Genomic DNA, 12520 nt, shown 5'->3' on the forward strand with positions numbered 1-12520 from the left:
AAGGTGTTCTCAACTAGCCTACCTGGTTAAATAAAGGTGTTCTCAACTAGCCTACCTGGTTAAATAAAGGTGAAATAAAAAAAATTACAAAAATAGATGCCACTGGAGCTGACATGATTCCTTGTCAGAGAGAGCCTCCATGCCTGTCCTACACAATAGATTTCTATTAGAAAGTTCCACATTGTATACTGTATGCATTTTTACAGGTGTTGGACTTTACTATTAGTCTACGCATTTAAAGGTACCGACCCCCACTGATAGTCTACCTATTGTCTACACACAGTTATATTGGAAACCAATTTAATATTTATAAGATTTATGTACAGTATATAGGGTGTTATGGCCCTTTCCCCCTTGGGAAACTCCCACCTGACACCCCACCTGACCCTGTGTCTACGCAAGTCCCCAACCCTTCCTCCTTCTCTCTCTCCCCGCAGAGCGATTCACCCCTCATCTCATTCATGTTTGAGCGACCCAGCAGAAACGGAGCCCATGGATTACGCAGATCCTCTAAACGCCACATCCCCAATAGTCTCTGGGGATCATCTCTGAGCAGCTTCAGCTTCTCCAGCTGCAATTCAACAGCCCTGTTTCGAGTGAATCATAATTTCTCCCATTGTAGTATGCAGAGGGAAATACAATTGTATTATTGCAGTGTATGTGGCTCTGCCTCGCTTGGTAGTAATAAAGTAATGATGCATAATAATGACCATGAAGAATCACTGATAAAGACTCAATCACACAGAGCAGGAGAAGCAAATGGAAGTTCTAGTGTACAAATGGAGTTCTAGTGTACAAATGGAAGTTCTAGTGTACAAATGGAGTTCTAGTGTACAAATGGAGTTCTAGTGTACAAATGGAGTTCTAGTGTACAAATGGAGTTTGAGTGTACAAATGGAGTTCGAGTGTACAGGCGGTTTGGAAAATAATCCTGCAGCAACAGGAAATGTGAAATATTATGTGGATTATAATTAGGTAAATAAAGTCTGACATTATAAACTTTAGAATCCTTTTTAAACCTCGAACACAGGAAAATTCTCAGCAACAGAAGAGTAATCAAATTAAGATCTGACATCTGTAGAGAAAAGGTAACGTTAGAACAAGAAGTGTGTGTAGAAGCATTTCGCTACACCCACCACAACATCTGCTAAACACGTGTATGTGACCAATAACATTTGATTTGAAGAGAGGAAGCCAGACAGCAAAGAAAGAAAAAGACAAAAAGAAGACAATCCTCTCATCCTCAACTGGAGAGAACGTGGTGTTGAGTCATTACAAATGTGGTCAAGGGTTTGCAGTAATATGCAATTAACCTGATTGCCTTTGGCTGTAATTAATATGTCAGAGACCACAGACAGACAGACATACACCCTATCTGCTGCAGACACAAGCTGCAGGAAACGAGCAGCAGCCAAAGCCAATTACCATCCACAGTCCTGCAGGAGGTTTTCAAACTGAGCACAAAACAAGCCAATAACCATACACAGAATGAACCGACAACATGAAATGCATATTGGAGAAATGTTATTCTACATTTTAAAATCTCCAAATTAATCCCTTTTGTTTTTATTGCCAGAAACAATGAGGAATATCTGTTTTATATGATTAATATTGACATACACAATATGGTCTATGTCACAACAGATTCTAAGAGATCCCAAACTAGCATTACAAATCATATGTTATTCATCGTTTAACATGCATTTATCAGGACTTACTGACGTGGCTGTAGTGTTGATTAATCACTGATGCCTTTAGCCGATATTAGTTAAGGATGATCCCCAAATCGAAGGCTGCCGCCCTCAGACAGTCATGGTGTGTGTGTGTGTGTGTGTGTGTGTGTGGTCAATAGATGGCTGATTGATAATCAATACCTCCCCTCTTAACCTCTGACCCCTCGTCTGTGACTCCTCTACATAAGCAGTGACCTGGGAAAAGCAATCCCTCCTCATTGACTTTGCATTTCTCCTCTCCCATACACAACAGTGTCCCACAGCTCCAACCTTTAATCTCCTCCTCAAGTCCTCACTGAGCTCCTATCCCATCAGTGCAGACATCTGTCCATCTTCTACAGTCACAGCTCTCACTGCAGTACAGAACACCACGGCACAGTGCAACTAAGACTCGCTCCTTCACACACATACACACACTACTGTATCACTGTTCCCAACCATTATTACCCTACACCCTTGACTGAGCCCATGTTCTCTTCACAGTCACACACACCACAGTGTGACACAGCACTGTGAGTGTGCAGCAGGGTACAGCCTAGCTCAGTGCTGACTGGCTCAGTCTCTTATCACACAACCCAGTGGAGAGATGAGCTGCCTGGCAGCCTGCCAGTGAGAGAGTCACAAACATTCAGCATCTTACTGTCACAGACTGCTGGCTCTGCCTGGTCTTACAAAGTACACTCACAGCTACCCCAGTCACACACATTCACTGTTAGAGTCGCACCTCTGAGCACGGAAAACAGACACCCACTGCACATGCACACGCACACAAACACACACGCGCAACTCAGAAAACACCATAAAGACAAAGTACACACACCTCTGAAAACACAACACCCCATTCACACTCTCTTTCACAGACTGCCACCTCATCCTCACTTCTGCAGGCAGGGAACAGCAAGAAACAGGAACCTGGGCACAGCAGGACCATGCAGCTAAACTTCCTCATGCAATAACTGACTCTGCCAAAGGGTCATGAAATGTACTGTAGCAAAGTCTGACTCCATTCAAACGCATTGAGAACAACTTGTACCACATCTGTACCACCTATACTGGACATGTACTGTACCATTCATGTGAGGCATTTTACTGTGTGCTGATTATGTTAGTCAGTTACAGTTAAACAGCACACTCTGTGAAGCAACTTTAGCTTTTTGACTATAATACTCTATCTCAACTCCTCCTCCACATTTACTGGATTGGTTGAACAGCGCAGAAGAGAACCTCCCCCTACAGTTTTTTTTCTCTCGTCAGGACCAGAAATAAAGCCCGCTCAGGTGCTTCTTGTACGCTTGCAACGTTAGGTTAGTTAAACAGTAACACTAAAATGAGTTGAAATGGATGTGAGAACAAAGGGATGGGACAGAGACAGTCCTTCTGAAGGTCTTAACCTCTGCCCTTTCTTTTGTGAACTTTCACCCCTGACCCCACTCACCGATCTCACAGCTCTCTCCGGAGTAGCCCTGGGGGCAGTAGCAGCTGTAACCGTCGCCCTCCTGCAGACAGCTGCCTCCATGCAGACAGGGGCTGGTCTGACATGGGTTGTCCTCAGCTGCAGAATGGAGACATGGCAGGCGGGTTAACCGAGGGACTCACATACTCTCACACACACACACACACACACACACACAGACACACACAGGCATGCACACACACATGCGTGCACACACGCACACACACACATACGGTTGAAGTCGGAAGTTTACATTAACTTAGGTTGGAGTCATTAAAGCTCATTAAAACTATAGTTTTGGCAAGTCAGTTAGGACATCTACTTTGTGCATGACACATGTCATTTTCCCAACAATTGTTTCCAAACAGATTATTTAACTTATAATTCCCTGTAGGCTAATTGACATTATTTGAGTCAATTGGAGGAGTACCTGTGGATGTATTTCAATACTTCCAAAGTTGTGGCAAAATGGCTTACGGAAAACAAAGTCAACGTATTGGAGTGGCCATCACAAAGCCCTGACCTCAATCCTATAGAAAATGTGTGTGCAGAAGCGTGTGTGAGCAAAACAAACCTGGCCTACAAACCTGACTCAGTTACCCCAACTCTGTCAGGAGGAAGGGGCCAAAATTCACCCAGCTTATTGTGTGAAGCTTCTGGAAAGTTACCCAAAACGTTTTACCCAAGTTAAACAATTTAAAGGCTACAAATACTAATTGAGTGTATGTAAACTTCTGACCCAATGGGAATGTGATGAAAGAAAGAAAAGCTTAAATAAATCATTATCTCTACTATTATTCTGACATTTCACATTCTTAAAATAAAGTGTCGATCCTAACTGACCTGAGACAGGGAATTTTTACTAGGATTAAATGTCAGGAATTGTGAAAAACTGAGTTTAAATGTATTTGGCTAAGGTGTATGTAAACTTCTGACTTCAACTGTACACACACAGACATACACAAACTGTGAACAGATGACTTAGCCTGGGTATTATAATGCTGGAGAACAGATGACTTAGCCTGGGTATTATAACGCTGGAAAACAATGACAGCCTGGGTATTATAATGCTGGAGAACAGATGACTTAGCCTGGGTATTATAATGCTGGAGAACAGACGAGTTAGCCTGGGTATTATAACGCTGGAGAACAGATGAGTTAGCCTGGGTATTATAATGCTGGAGAACAGATGAGGTAGCCTGGGTATTATAACGTTGGAGAACAGATGACTTAGCCTGGGTATTATAACGCTGGAGAACAGATGACTTAGCCTGGGTATTATAATGCCGGAGAACAGATGAGTTAGCCTGGGTATTATAACGCTGGAGAAGAGATGAGTTAGCCTGGGTATTATAATGCTGGATAACAGATGACTTAGCCTGGGTATTATAACGCTGGAGAACAGATGAGTTAGCATGGGTATTATAACGCTGGAGAACAGATGAGTTAGCCTGGGTATTATAACGCAGGAGAAGAGATGAGTTAGCCTGGGTATTATAACGCTAGAGAACAGATGAGTTAGCCTGGGTATTATAGCGCTGGAGAAGAGATGAGTTAGCCTGGGTATTATAGTGCTGGAGAACAGATGCAGTGCATTAGATGCCCTGTCAGATTGTGTCTTTGCCTGGAAACCTATCTGGATTGGCTAATAAAACCACACTTAATCTAGCAAGCTCTCCACACAGCCACGAAACAAGCTTTAACACCTACAGCTGTGCAACCGTCCTTGTCAAACCCCAGCGCCGTCCTTATAATTACGACTTAATCTCCTCTATCTCACCATTTATCTCCAAAACATTTCCCTTGAAGAACAGCGCTTGGAGTTATAGCCTTGCGAAATAAAACGTGTTTATTACCTTGCAACGACTCAGTAATGTACCATAAAAAGAGGCGGCCACGAGTGTGCCTGACTGGATAATGATCAGGTAATTTATGAGGACCCGGCTCATCAGAGGGACGTGGGCGGGCAGGCGGGGCAGGCGCCACACATTGTCCTCCCCCCTGTCGAGCATCCGTCATGATAAACAGTGGGCAGACAGACAGAGCAGCAGCCAATCTGTCACCTTGTAGAAAGTCAGACACACTGCCGGGTTTTCTTCTGTCTGTCTGTCTGTCTGTCTCTCTCTCTCTCTCTCTCTCTCTCTCTCTCTCTCTCTCTCTCTCTCTCTCTCTCTCTCTCTTTCACTCACTCTCTCTCTCTCTCTCTCTCTCTCTTTCTCTTTCACTCTCTGTCTCTCTCTCTCTCTCTCGCTCTCTCTCTCTCTCTCTCTTTCACTCTCTGTCTCTCTTTATCTCTCTCTATTTTTCTCTCTCTCTTTCTCTCTCGTGGTCTCCTGTCGCTCTCTCTCTCTTGAACAGAGAGGAGGGTGTGACTGAGAGAGTGAAGTACTCTATGAGGACCTGTCAGATAGATTGTCTATCTATCTTCACTATTGTTTCTCAATGTAAAGCTTTTCAATAGCTAAAGGTTATATCAGAGAAAGCCACAGAGGCATGGAATGGTTTTCTTTTAGTTGGGGAAGGATTAGGTATTGTACATCCTTCTTATACCAACATAATTGAAGAGAAACACACCTCTGACAGTGGCTTGTTTAGCCCTGCTTGGGATGGTGAGCGTGGCAGTGTGTTTGGTGAACAAATCCAATCCATTGGTTATGTGCTGGTTAACATGTGTGTGTGTGTGTGTGTGTGTGTGTGTGTGTGTGTGTGTGTGTGTGTGTGTGTGTGTGTGTGTGTGTACATTTGACTATACTCATGAGCACCAAAGGTTCTCAAGAATAGTAAACCAGCTAAGTCCTCACTTGTAAAAAGCCTATTTGTGACTCACCACCTGGATTCGGTCTTATCTAGCAAAATTTGAAATGGTGTTTTTTACATTGGATAAAAGTAGAGACTCATACCTACGACATTGCATTTGAGGAACAATGGGAAAGTAATTCTGCTTTGAAAGTTGATAAACTTGTAAACTCACTTTTGAGAAAATCGCCTTTGAATGTTTTGGTATCTTGTAAAGAGCTCTTCTTTGTCTACATACATTCAGCCAAACAGTTGTATTTTTGTTTCATCAGACCAGAGGACATTTCTCCAAAAAGTACGATCTTTGTCCCCATGTGCAGTTGCAAACCGTAGTCTGGCTTTTTTATGGTGGTTTTGGAGCAGTGGCTTCTTCCTTGCTGAGCGGCTTTTCAGGTTATGTCGATATAGGACTCGTTTTACTGTGGCTTTAGTTACTTTTGTACCTGTTTCCTCCAGTATCTTCTGGGATTGATTTGACCTTCTTGCACCAAAGCACCTTCATCTCTAGGAGACAGAACGCGTCTCCTTCCTGAGCGGTATAACGGCTGCGTGGTCCAAAGGGGTTTATACTTGCGTACTATTGTTTGTACAGATGAACATGGTACCTTCAGGCATTTGGAAATTGCTCCCAAGGATGAACCAGACTTGTGGAAGTCTACAATTTATTTTCTGAGGCACAGTCAACTCAGTGTATGTAATCTGACCCACTGGAATTGTGATACAGTGAATTATGAGTGAAATAATCTGTCTGTTTACAATTGTTGGAAAAATGACATGCACAAAGTAGATGTCTGAACCGACATGCCAAAACTATAGTTTCTTAACAAGAAATGTGTGGAGTGGTTGAAAAATTAGTTTTAATGACTCCAACCTAAGTGTATGTAAACTTCCGACTTCAACTGATGTGAGAGAGTCTTCATGTGTGTGTGTGAGAGTCACAGTGTATGTGTGTGTATGTGAGAGAGTCGTAATGTGTGTGTGTGTGTGTGTGTGTGTGTGTGTGTGTGTGTGTGTGTGTGTGTGTGTGTGTGTGTGTGTGTGTGTGTGTGTGTGTGTGAGAGAGTCTAACTCGCTCCAGGCTGGTGAGATATAGAGGTGAGTGTGTATAATATTTCCTGAGAAGCTGAGGGATAGCCTTCTACCCACTCCTGTGCTGCAGCCACTGATACACTATTCTGAGGTGATAACAATGTGAGTGCTGGCTTTGAAAATGAATCAAAGGGATTGGAGAGAAGGAGGCAAGCCATTACAGTGTGTGGGTTTTAATTTCTTAAATCAACAGCTAAAAGAATACAGTACGTGATCGGCAAGCATACACGGCTCATCTGAGAAGCTAATCAAATAAATATGATGTAACCGACTGGAGAAAAGAACACACACTCACGAACACACACAGACCACACAATCACAATAAATAAACGCTTGCACACACACATTATCATAGTCACATCATACCTGGCCCCCCATAACTGCCCCCCCCCCCCCCCCAACACCCTTTTTGGTTCCATGTAGAACCATCTCCAGAAATTGGGTTCAAACCCAAAAAGGTTCTACCTGGAAACAAAAAGGGTACTTCAAAGGGTTCTCCTGTGGAGACAGCTGAAGAACCCTTTAAGGGTCTCGATAGCACCTTTTTCTCTAACATGCTGATCAGACCGCTCACTTTGCAAAATAAATTTAAACATACATGTTGTTAAATTGTTGCACCCACACTGCTCGCGTGCGCCAACGAGCGTCTGTGTTGCCAAGCACTAAAGTAGAAGTCAGTTCTATTTGTGACGCTGAGCGCGGTGCAAGTCCTGCCTCTCCCATCTCCTCATTGGTTTATAGAAGCAGATACCCATTTGCCATCTCCTCATTGGTTATACCCATGTGGGTGATTGAAAGATGAACTGAGTTTGGTCGGTCGTCATGGTAACTATGAAAGTTAGTTGCCAATCGCCATATAAAGTCCAAAGAAGAAAAAGCCTGGAAGGAGGAGAGATGACTAGAAACGATTCGGTTGACCGTTTTGTGTGTGGATTAATTGTCGGAGTAGAGGACCTTCAGGTAAAATTACAACTCAATGTTTATATCCCAGGACAAATTAGCTTGCAACAGCAAGCTAGCTAACTAAATTTCCATAAATGTTTAATGCATTTTGACCTGTCCCCAAATTAACATAACATAATAATTGGTTCAGAGTTTGTTTTGATATTTTAACCTTCCTGTCGTGATTGCGTTTGGTGTGGGGGGACAAAATCAATTTCCACATGATGCCGGACGCGCGCGGCCAGTTTGGGTACGGCGTAAGAGTGTGGGCAGAGATATTAGCCATAAGAGGCCAGTATGAATGTGACATTGTGCTCTCTCTGCAGAGGGATGTTTGTGCCTCCTGTCTCCCTCTCCTGTCTCCCTCTCCTGTCTCCCTTTCCTGTCTCCCTTTCCTGTCTCTCTCTCCTGTCTCCCTCTCCTGTCTCCCTTTCCTGTCTCCTTTTCCTGTCTCTCTCTCCTGTCTCTCTCTCCTGTCTCCCTCTCCTGTCTCGCTCTCCTGTCTCCCTCTCCGGTCTCCCTTTCCTGTTTCCCTTTCCTGTCTCTCTCTGCTGTCTCCCTCTCCTGTCTCTCTCTCCTGTCTCTCTCTCCTGTCTCCCTCTCCTGTTTCTCTCTCCTGTCTCCCTCTCCTGTCTCCCTCTCCTGTCTCCCTCTCCTGTCTCTCTCTCCTGTCTCCCTCTCCTGTATCCTTTCACCACAATTAGTCTTCATGGAGGCAGCCAGTGACAGGCAGTGTTTTAATGGGCTAGGCGTGTCCGGGGGAGACAGCGGCTAGCCTCGTGCTGCAGCCGTCCATTGTGTCTGCTCCAATGCAGACACTAATAAACCCACTGACAGCCCAGAGGACACAGTGCTGTTGTCTTGTCCTGACCTATAGCCAAGCTACTGGGGGAGGTTAGTGTGAATTGAAATTCTCAGGCTGGTTGGCATTCTAGTTGTGTTCTGATCCACAGCAAGGGCAGTGTATGCTAGAGTACTCGGTAGTACTGTTCCAACATTTATGGTATACAGTATATCAATTCAAACAACAACATCAGTGTCCATTATCTACATTGGAACTGTGGAAGACCCACTAAGTTATCACTGGTTCGTTACATTTCTCTGGCTGTGTGTCTGGTGTTTAGTTTCACCACCATGACTGTGCTTTTAGAGCGGAAGAGAAATGGGCACCTCTCTAGGCTCAGATGTTTGTGTGCTAGTGTGTGTGTGTGTGTGTGTGTGTGTGTGTGTGTGTGCTATGTGTACAAGTGCTGCAGGTCATGGGCTGGGTAAGTAACGAGGCTGGTGTTGAGTGAAGCAGAGAAGGTAAATAAATGACCGTTGTGACTCACAGTCTTTCAGGGGAGCTCAGCAGATACGACAGTTAGCCAAGCATTCACCCAGCAGGAAAATAGCATAGGGCCACTAGCCCTACGTCAAACCCTATGGGGGGCCAGGTGTGATGTGTTCCCTGCATGGAACCAAAACTGAACTGACCCTCTTCGAATATGAAAGAGCCTTTATATCCAGCCAGATCTGTAGATAGTCAGCCACAGGGAGTATTTCAACAACATTATTTCAGCAAGAAACAAAACCAGAAACAGAAATACAACCTCTATTGAATGTCATTTGACTAGGAGATCATGAAAAACTCTGTAAAGAGAGAAAACATGTAGCTTACTAATTTGTACTCTCCCGGTGATGAATTGTCTGGAGTAGTAGTGCTCCATGCTACAGTACATAGAGAGAAACCAAGGCTGGTCTGGTTTCCAGAAGTGGGGAATTGATTCAATTCTCACACAATTAGTTACAACTTATCACACCCAAATGGCATTGTGCTGCTCGCATTGTGCTGCTCGCATTAAGACAATACATACAGTATGAGCATTATTAATAGATCAAACAGTGTGTGTGTGTGTGTGTGTGTGTGTGTGTGTGTGTGTGTGTGTGACAGAGAGGGAACTATCATAGTTTTCTTCTTCGTAACGCTAGCTGCCATCTTCTGATTAATTACAGAATATACTCTTCAAATAGCCCCTTTCTTCCATTCCATCTCTGTCTCTGCAGCTCTTAATCTGACCAGGGCGTAGATACTACAGCGCTATCCTTCTGTTGGTGTCCAATCAGGACTAAGCATCGCGGCCTACCAGTACAGTGTCCTTACAAAACAGATTTCTGCAAAGTCCTCTGTCATCCTCCTATTAGATTCATAGACAGTATATCTGTAAGGAAGATACTAGGAGACTAGAGCTGCTTAACCAGAATGGATAGTGTTGGGATTGTAACGTTACAATTGAACCTGGAATTTGAGGACACATACAGTACGTTCTATTGACATTTTCACACATCCTTCTCTACACATACAGAAAAGTACACACACACACCATCCTCCATCACCGTGGGAGTTACTGAACCTTGTAATAGCTTTTCCAGAGACAAGGATCATGGGGTCTGCCTGTTCAAGTGCACCTCTATAAGCAAGACAAGCCATTGCCTATACACAGCAACACAGCTGGGTCTTAAACTCTAATGCCACTGGAGAAAATGTACTGAACTCCAAATATCTCTCACAGTTACAGGTTTTAGGATGACTACATTTAAACAGCGACGGTCGGGGGAAATATAACAATAACAGTCACCATGACAACCTGGTCAACCACAACCTGAAAAATGACTTGCCTATTAATATTAGGTCAGTTTCCTGGACAAAGATTAAAGCTACTGGACTAAATAGCATGCCCAAAGGAGAATCTCTACTGAAAGTGCATTATAGTGTAGAACCAACCTTAAAACTGACTCCTACACTTGTACATCTAGCTATGATAATATCTGTCTTACTGTAAAGTGTTTCCACTGCTTAGTATGCTGCTGCAGTAGACATACAGAAATGCATAAACTCAACTCAAACTCAAACCAAACATGCTGCTATAACCTGTACCACCCCACAGTAAATGACCTGGGGTCAGTAAGTACACCTTTCCATCTCCCCCATTGACACTGCAGGGAGGGCGGCAGGCGTACGATCCACTGTATCACCATGTCCTCAGACAGACACTTCACTCAGTCTCTGCTATATAGATAGCACTTCTCTTTCTCCCTGTGGTGAAGACCCAATGCAATTTCAGCACACTCCAATAAGAGTGATTTAGAGGTTGCCAGGTTGTTGCCCGGTACCTGCTGCACAGAGATGATAGAGAGAGATAGAGGGGGGTGGAGAGAGAGAGACTGAGACAGAGATAAACAGATAGAGGAGGGGTGGGGTGGAGAGAGAGAGACAGACATACAGATAGAAGAGGGGTGGGGTGGAGAGAGAGACAGAGACGGATATACAGATAGAGGAGGGGTAGAGAGATAGAGACAGATAGACTGACAGACAGATAGAGAGGTGGTGGGGTGGAGAGAGAGACAGATAGACAGATAGACTGATAGACAGGTAGAGAGGCGGTGGGGTGGAGAGAGAGACAGAGACAGATAGACAGACTGACAGACAGGTAGAGAGGGGGTGGAGCGGGGTGGCGTCAGAGACAGATACAGATAGACTGACAGACAGACAGGTAGAGAGGGGGTGGAGCGGGGTGGCGTCAGAGACAGATAGACAGATAGACTGACAGACAGGTAGAGAGGGGGTGGAGCGGGGTGGCGTCAGAGACAGATAGACAGATAGACTGACAGACAGGTAGAGAGGGGGTGGAGCGGGGTGGCGTCAGAGACAGATAGACAGATAGACAGACAGACAGGTAGAGAGGGGGTGGAGCGGGGTGGCGTCAGAGACAGATAGACAGATAGACTGACAGACAGGTAGAGAGGGGGTGGAGCGGGGTGGTGTCAGAGACAGATAGACTGACAGACAGGTAGAGAGGGGGTGGAGCGGGGTGGTGTCAGAGACAGATAGACAGATAGACAGACAGACAGGTAGAGAGGGGGTGGAGCGGGGTGGTGTCAGAGACAGATAGACAGATAGACAGATAGACAGACAGACAGGTAGAGAGGGGGTGGAGCGGGGTGGTGTCAGAGACAGATAGACTGACAGACAGGTAGAGAGGGGGTGGAGCGGGGTGGTGTCAGAGACAGATAGACTGACAGACAGGTAGAGAGGGGGTGGAGCGGGGTGGCGTCATAGACAGATAGACGCTTTACTAAGTCTCTGCGATATAGATAGCACTTCTCTTTCCTCTCTGTGGTGAAGACCCAAAGCAACACAATCCAATATGCCATCTCTATTTAGAACAATAAGTAAGCTAAAACACCCACAGTCATCAAGCTATTAAATATGTTAAAGTGATTAATAAGACTGAACTCAATAATAAATATTATGTTGCACCTATAACTAACAGACTAACAAATTAACAAATCTTGAAAAAATACGAAGACTTTTGATTGTCTTTCTTAAGACATCCTAAATATCAAATTTCAGTCAGGCAGACCGACCAGCCAGCCCCAGCCGTCTGCATGACCGACCCCCACCAGTTTAGTCAATAACTCCAACACAATTTCCTTCCCAGTTCCCACCTTTCATTTTTTTTAATTC

General features: G+C 44.5%; 1 protein-coding gene across 1 annotated transcript in view; it reads right to left on the reverse strand.

The window, feature by feature from the left end:
• The window catches only part of LOC110532063 (neurocan core protein-like), a 256326-nt gene that overhangs the window by 91698 nt on the left and 152108 nt on the right, over window positions 1–12520 (reverse strand). The window contains exon 10 of the mRNA XM_036967166.1: window positions 3169–3285. Coding sequence (XP_036823061.1) covers window positions 3169–3285 — 117 coding nt within the window. The remainder of the gene's footprint in view (window positions 1–3168; window positions 3286–12520) is intronic.

This window comes from Oncorhynchus mykiss, chromosome 1, assembly GCF_013265735.2.
Source record: "Oncorhynchus mykiss isolate Arlee chromosome 1, USDA_OmykA_1.1, whole genome shotgun sequence".
Classification (NCBI taxonomy): domain Eukaryota; kingdom Metazoa; phylum Chordata; class Actinopteri; order Salmoniformes; family Salmonidae; genus Oncorhynchus; species Oncorhynchus mykiss.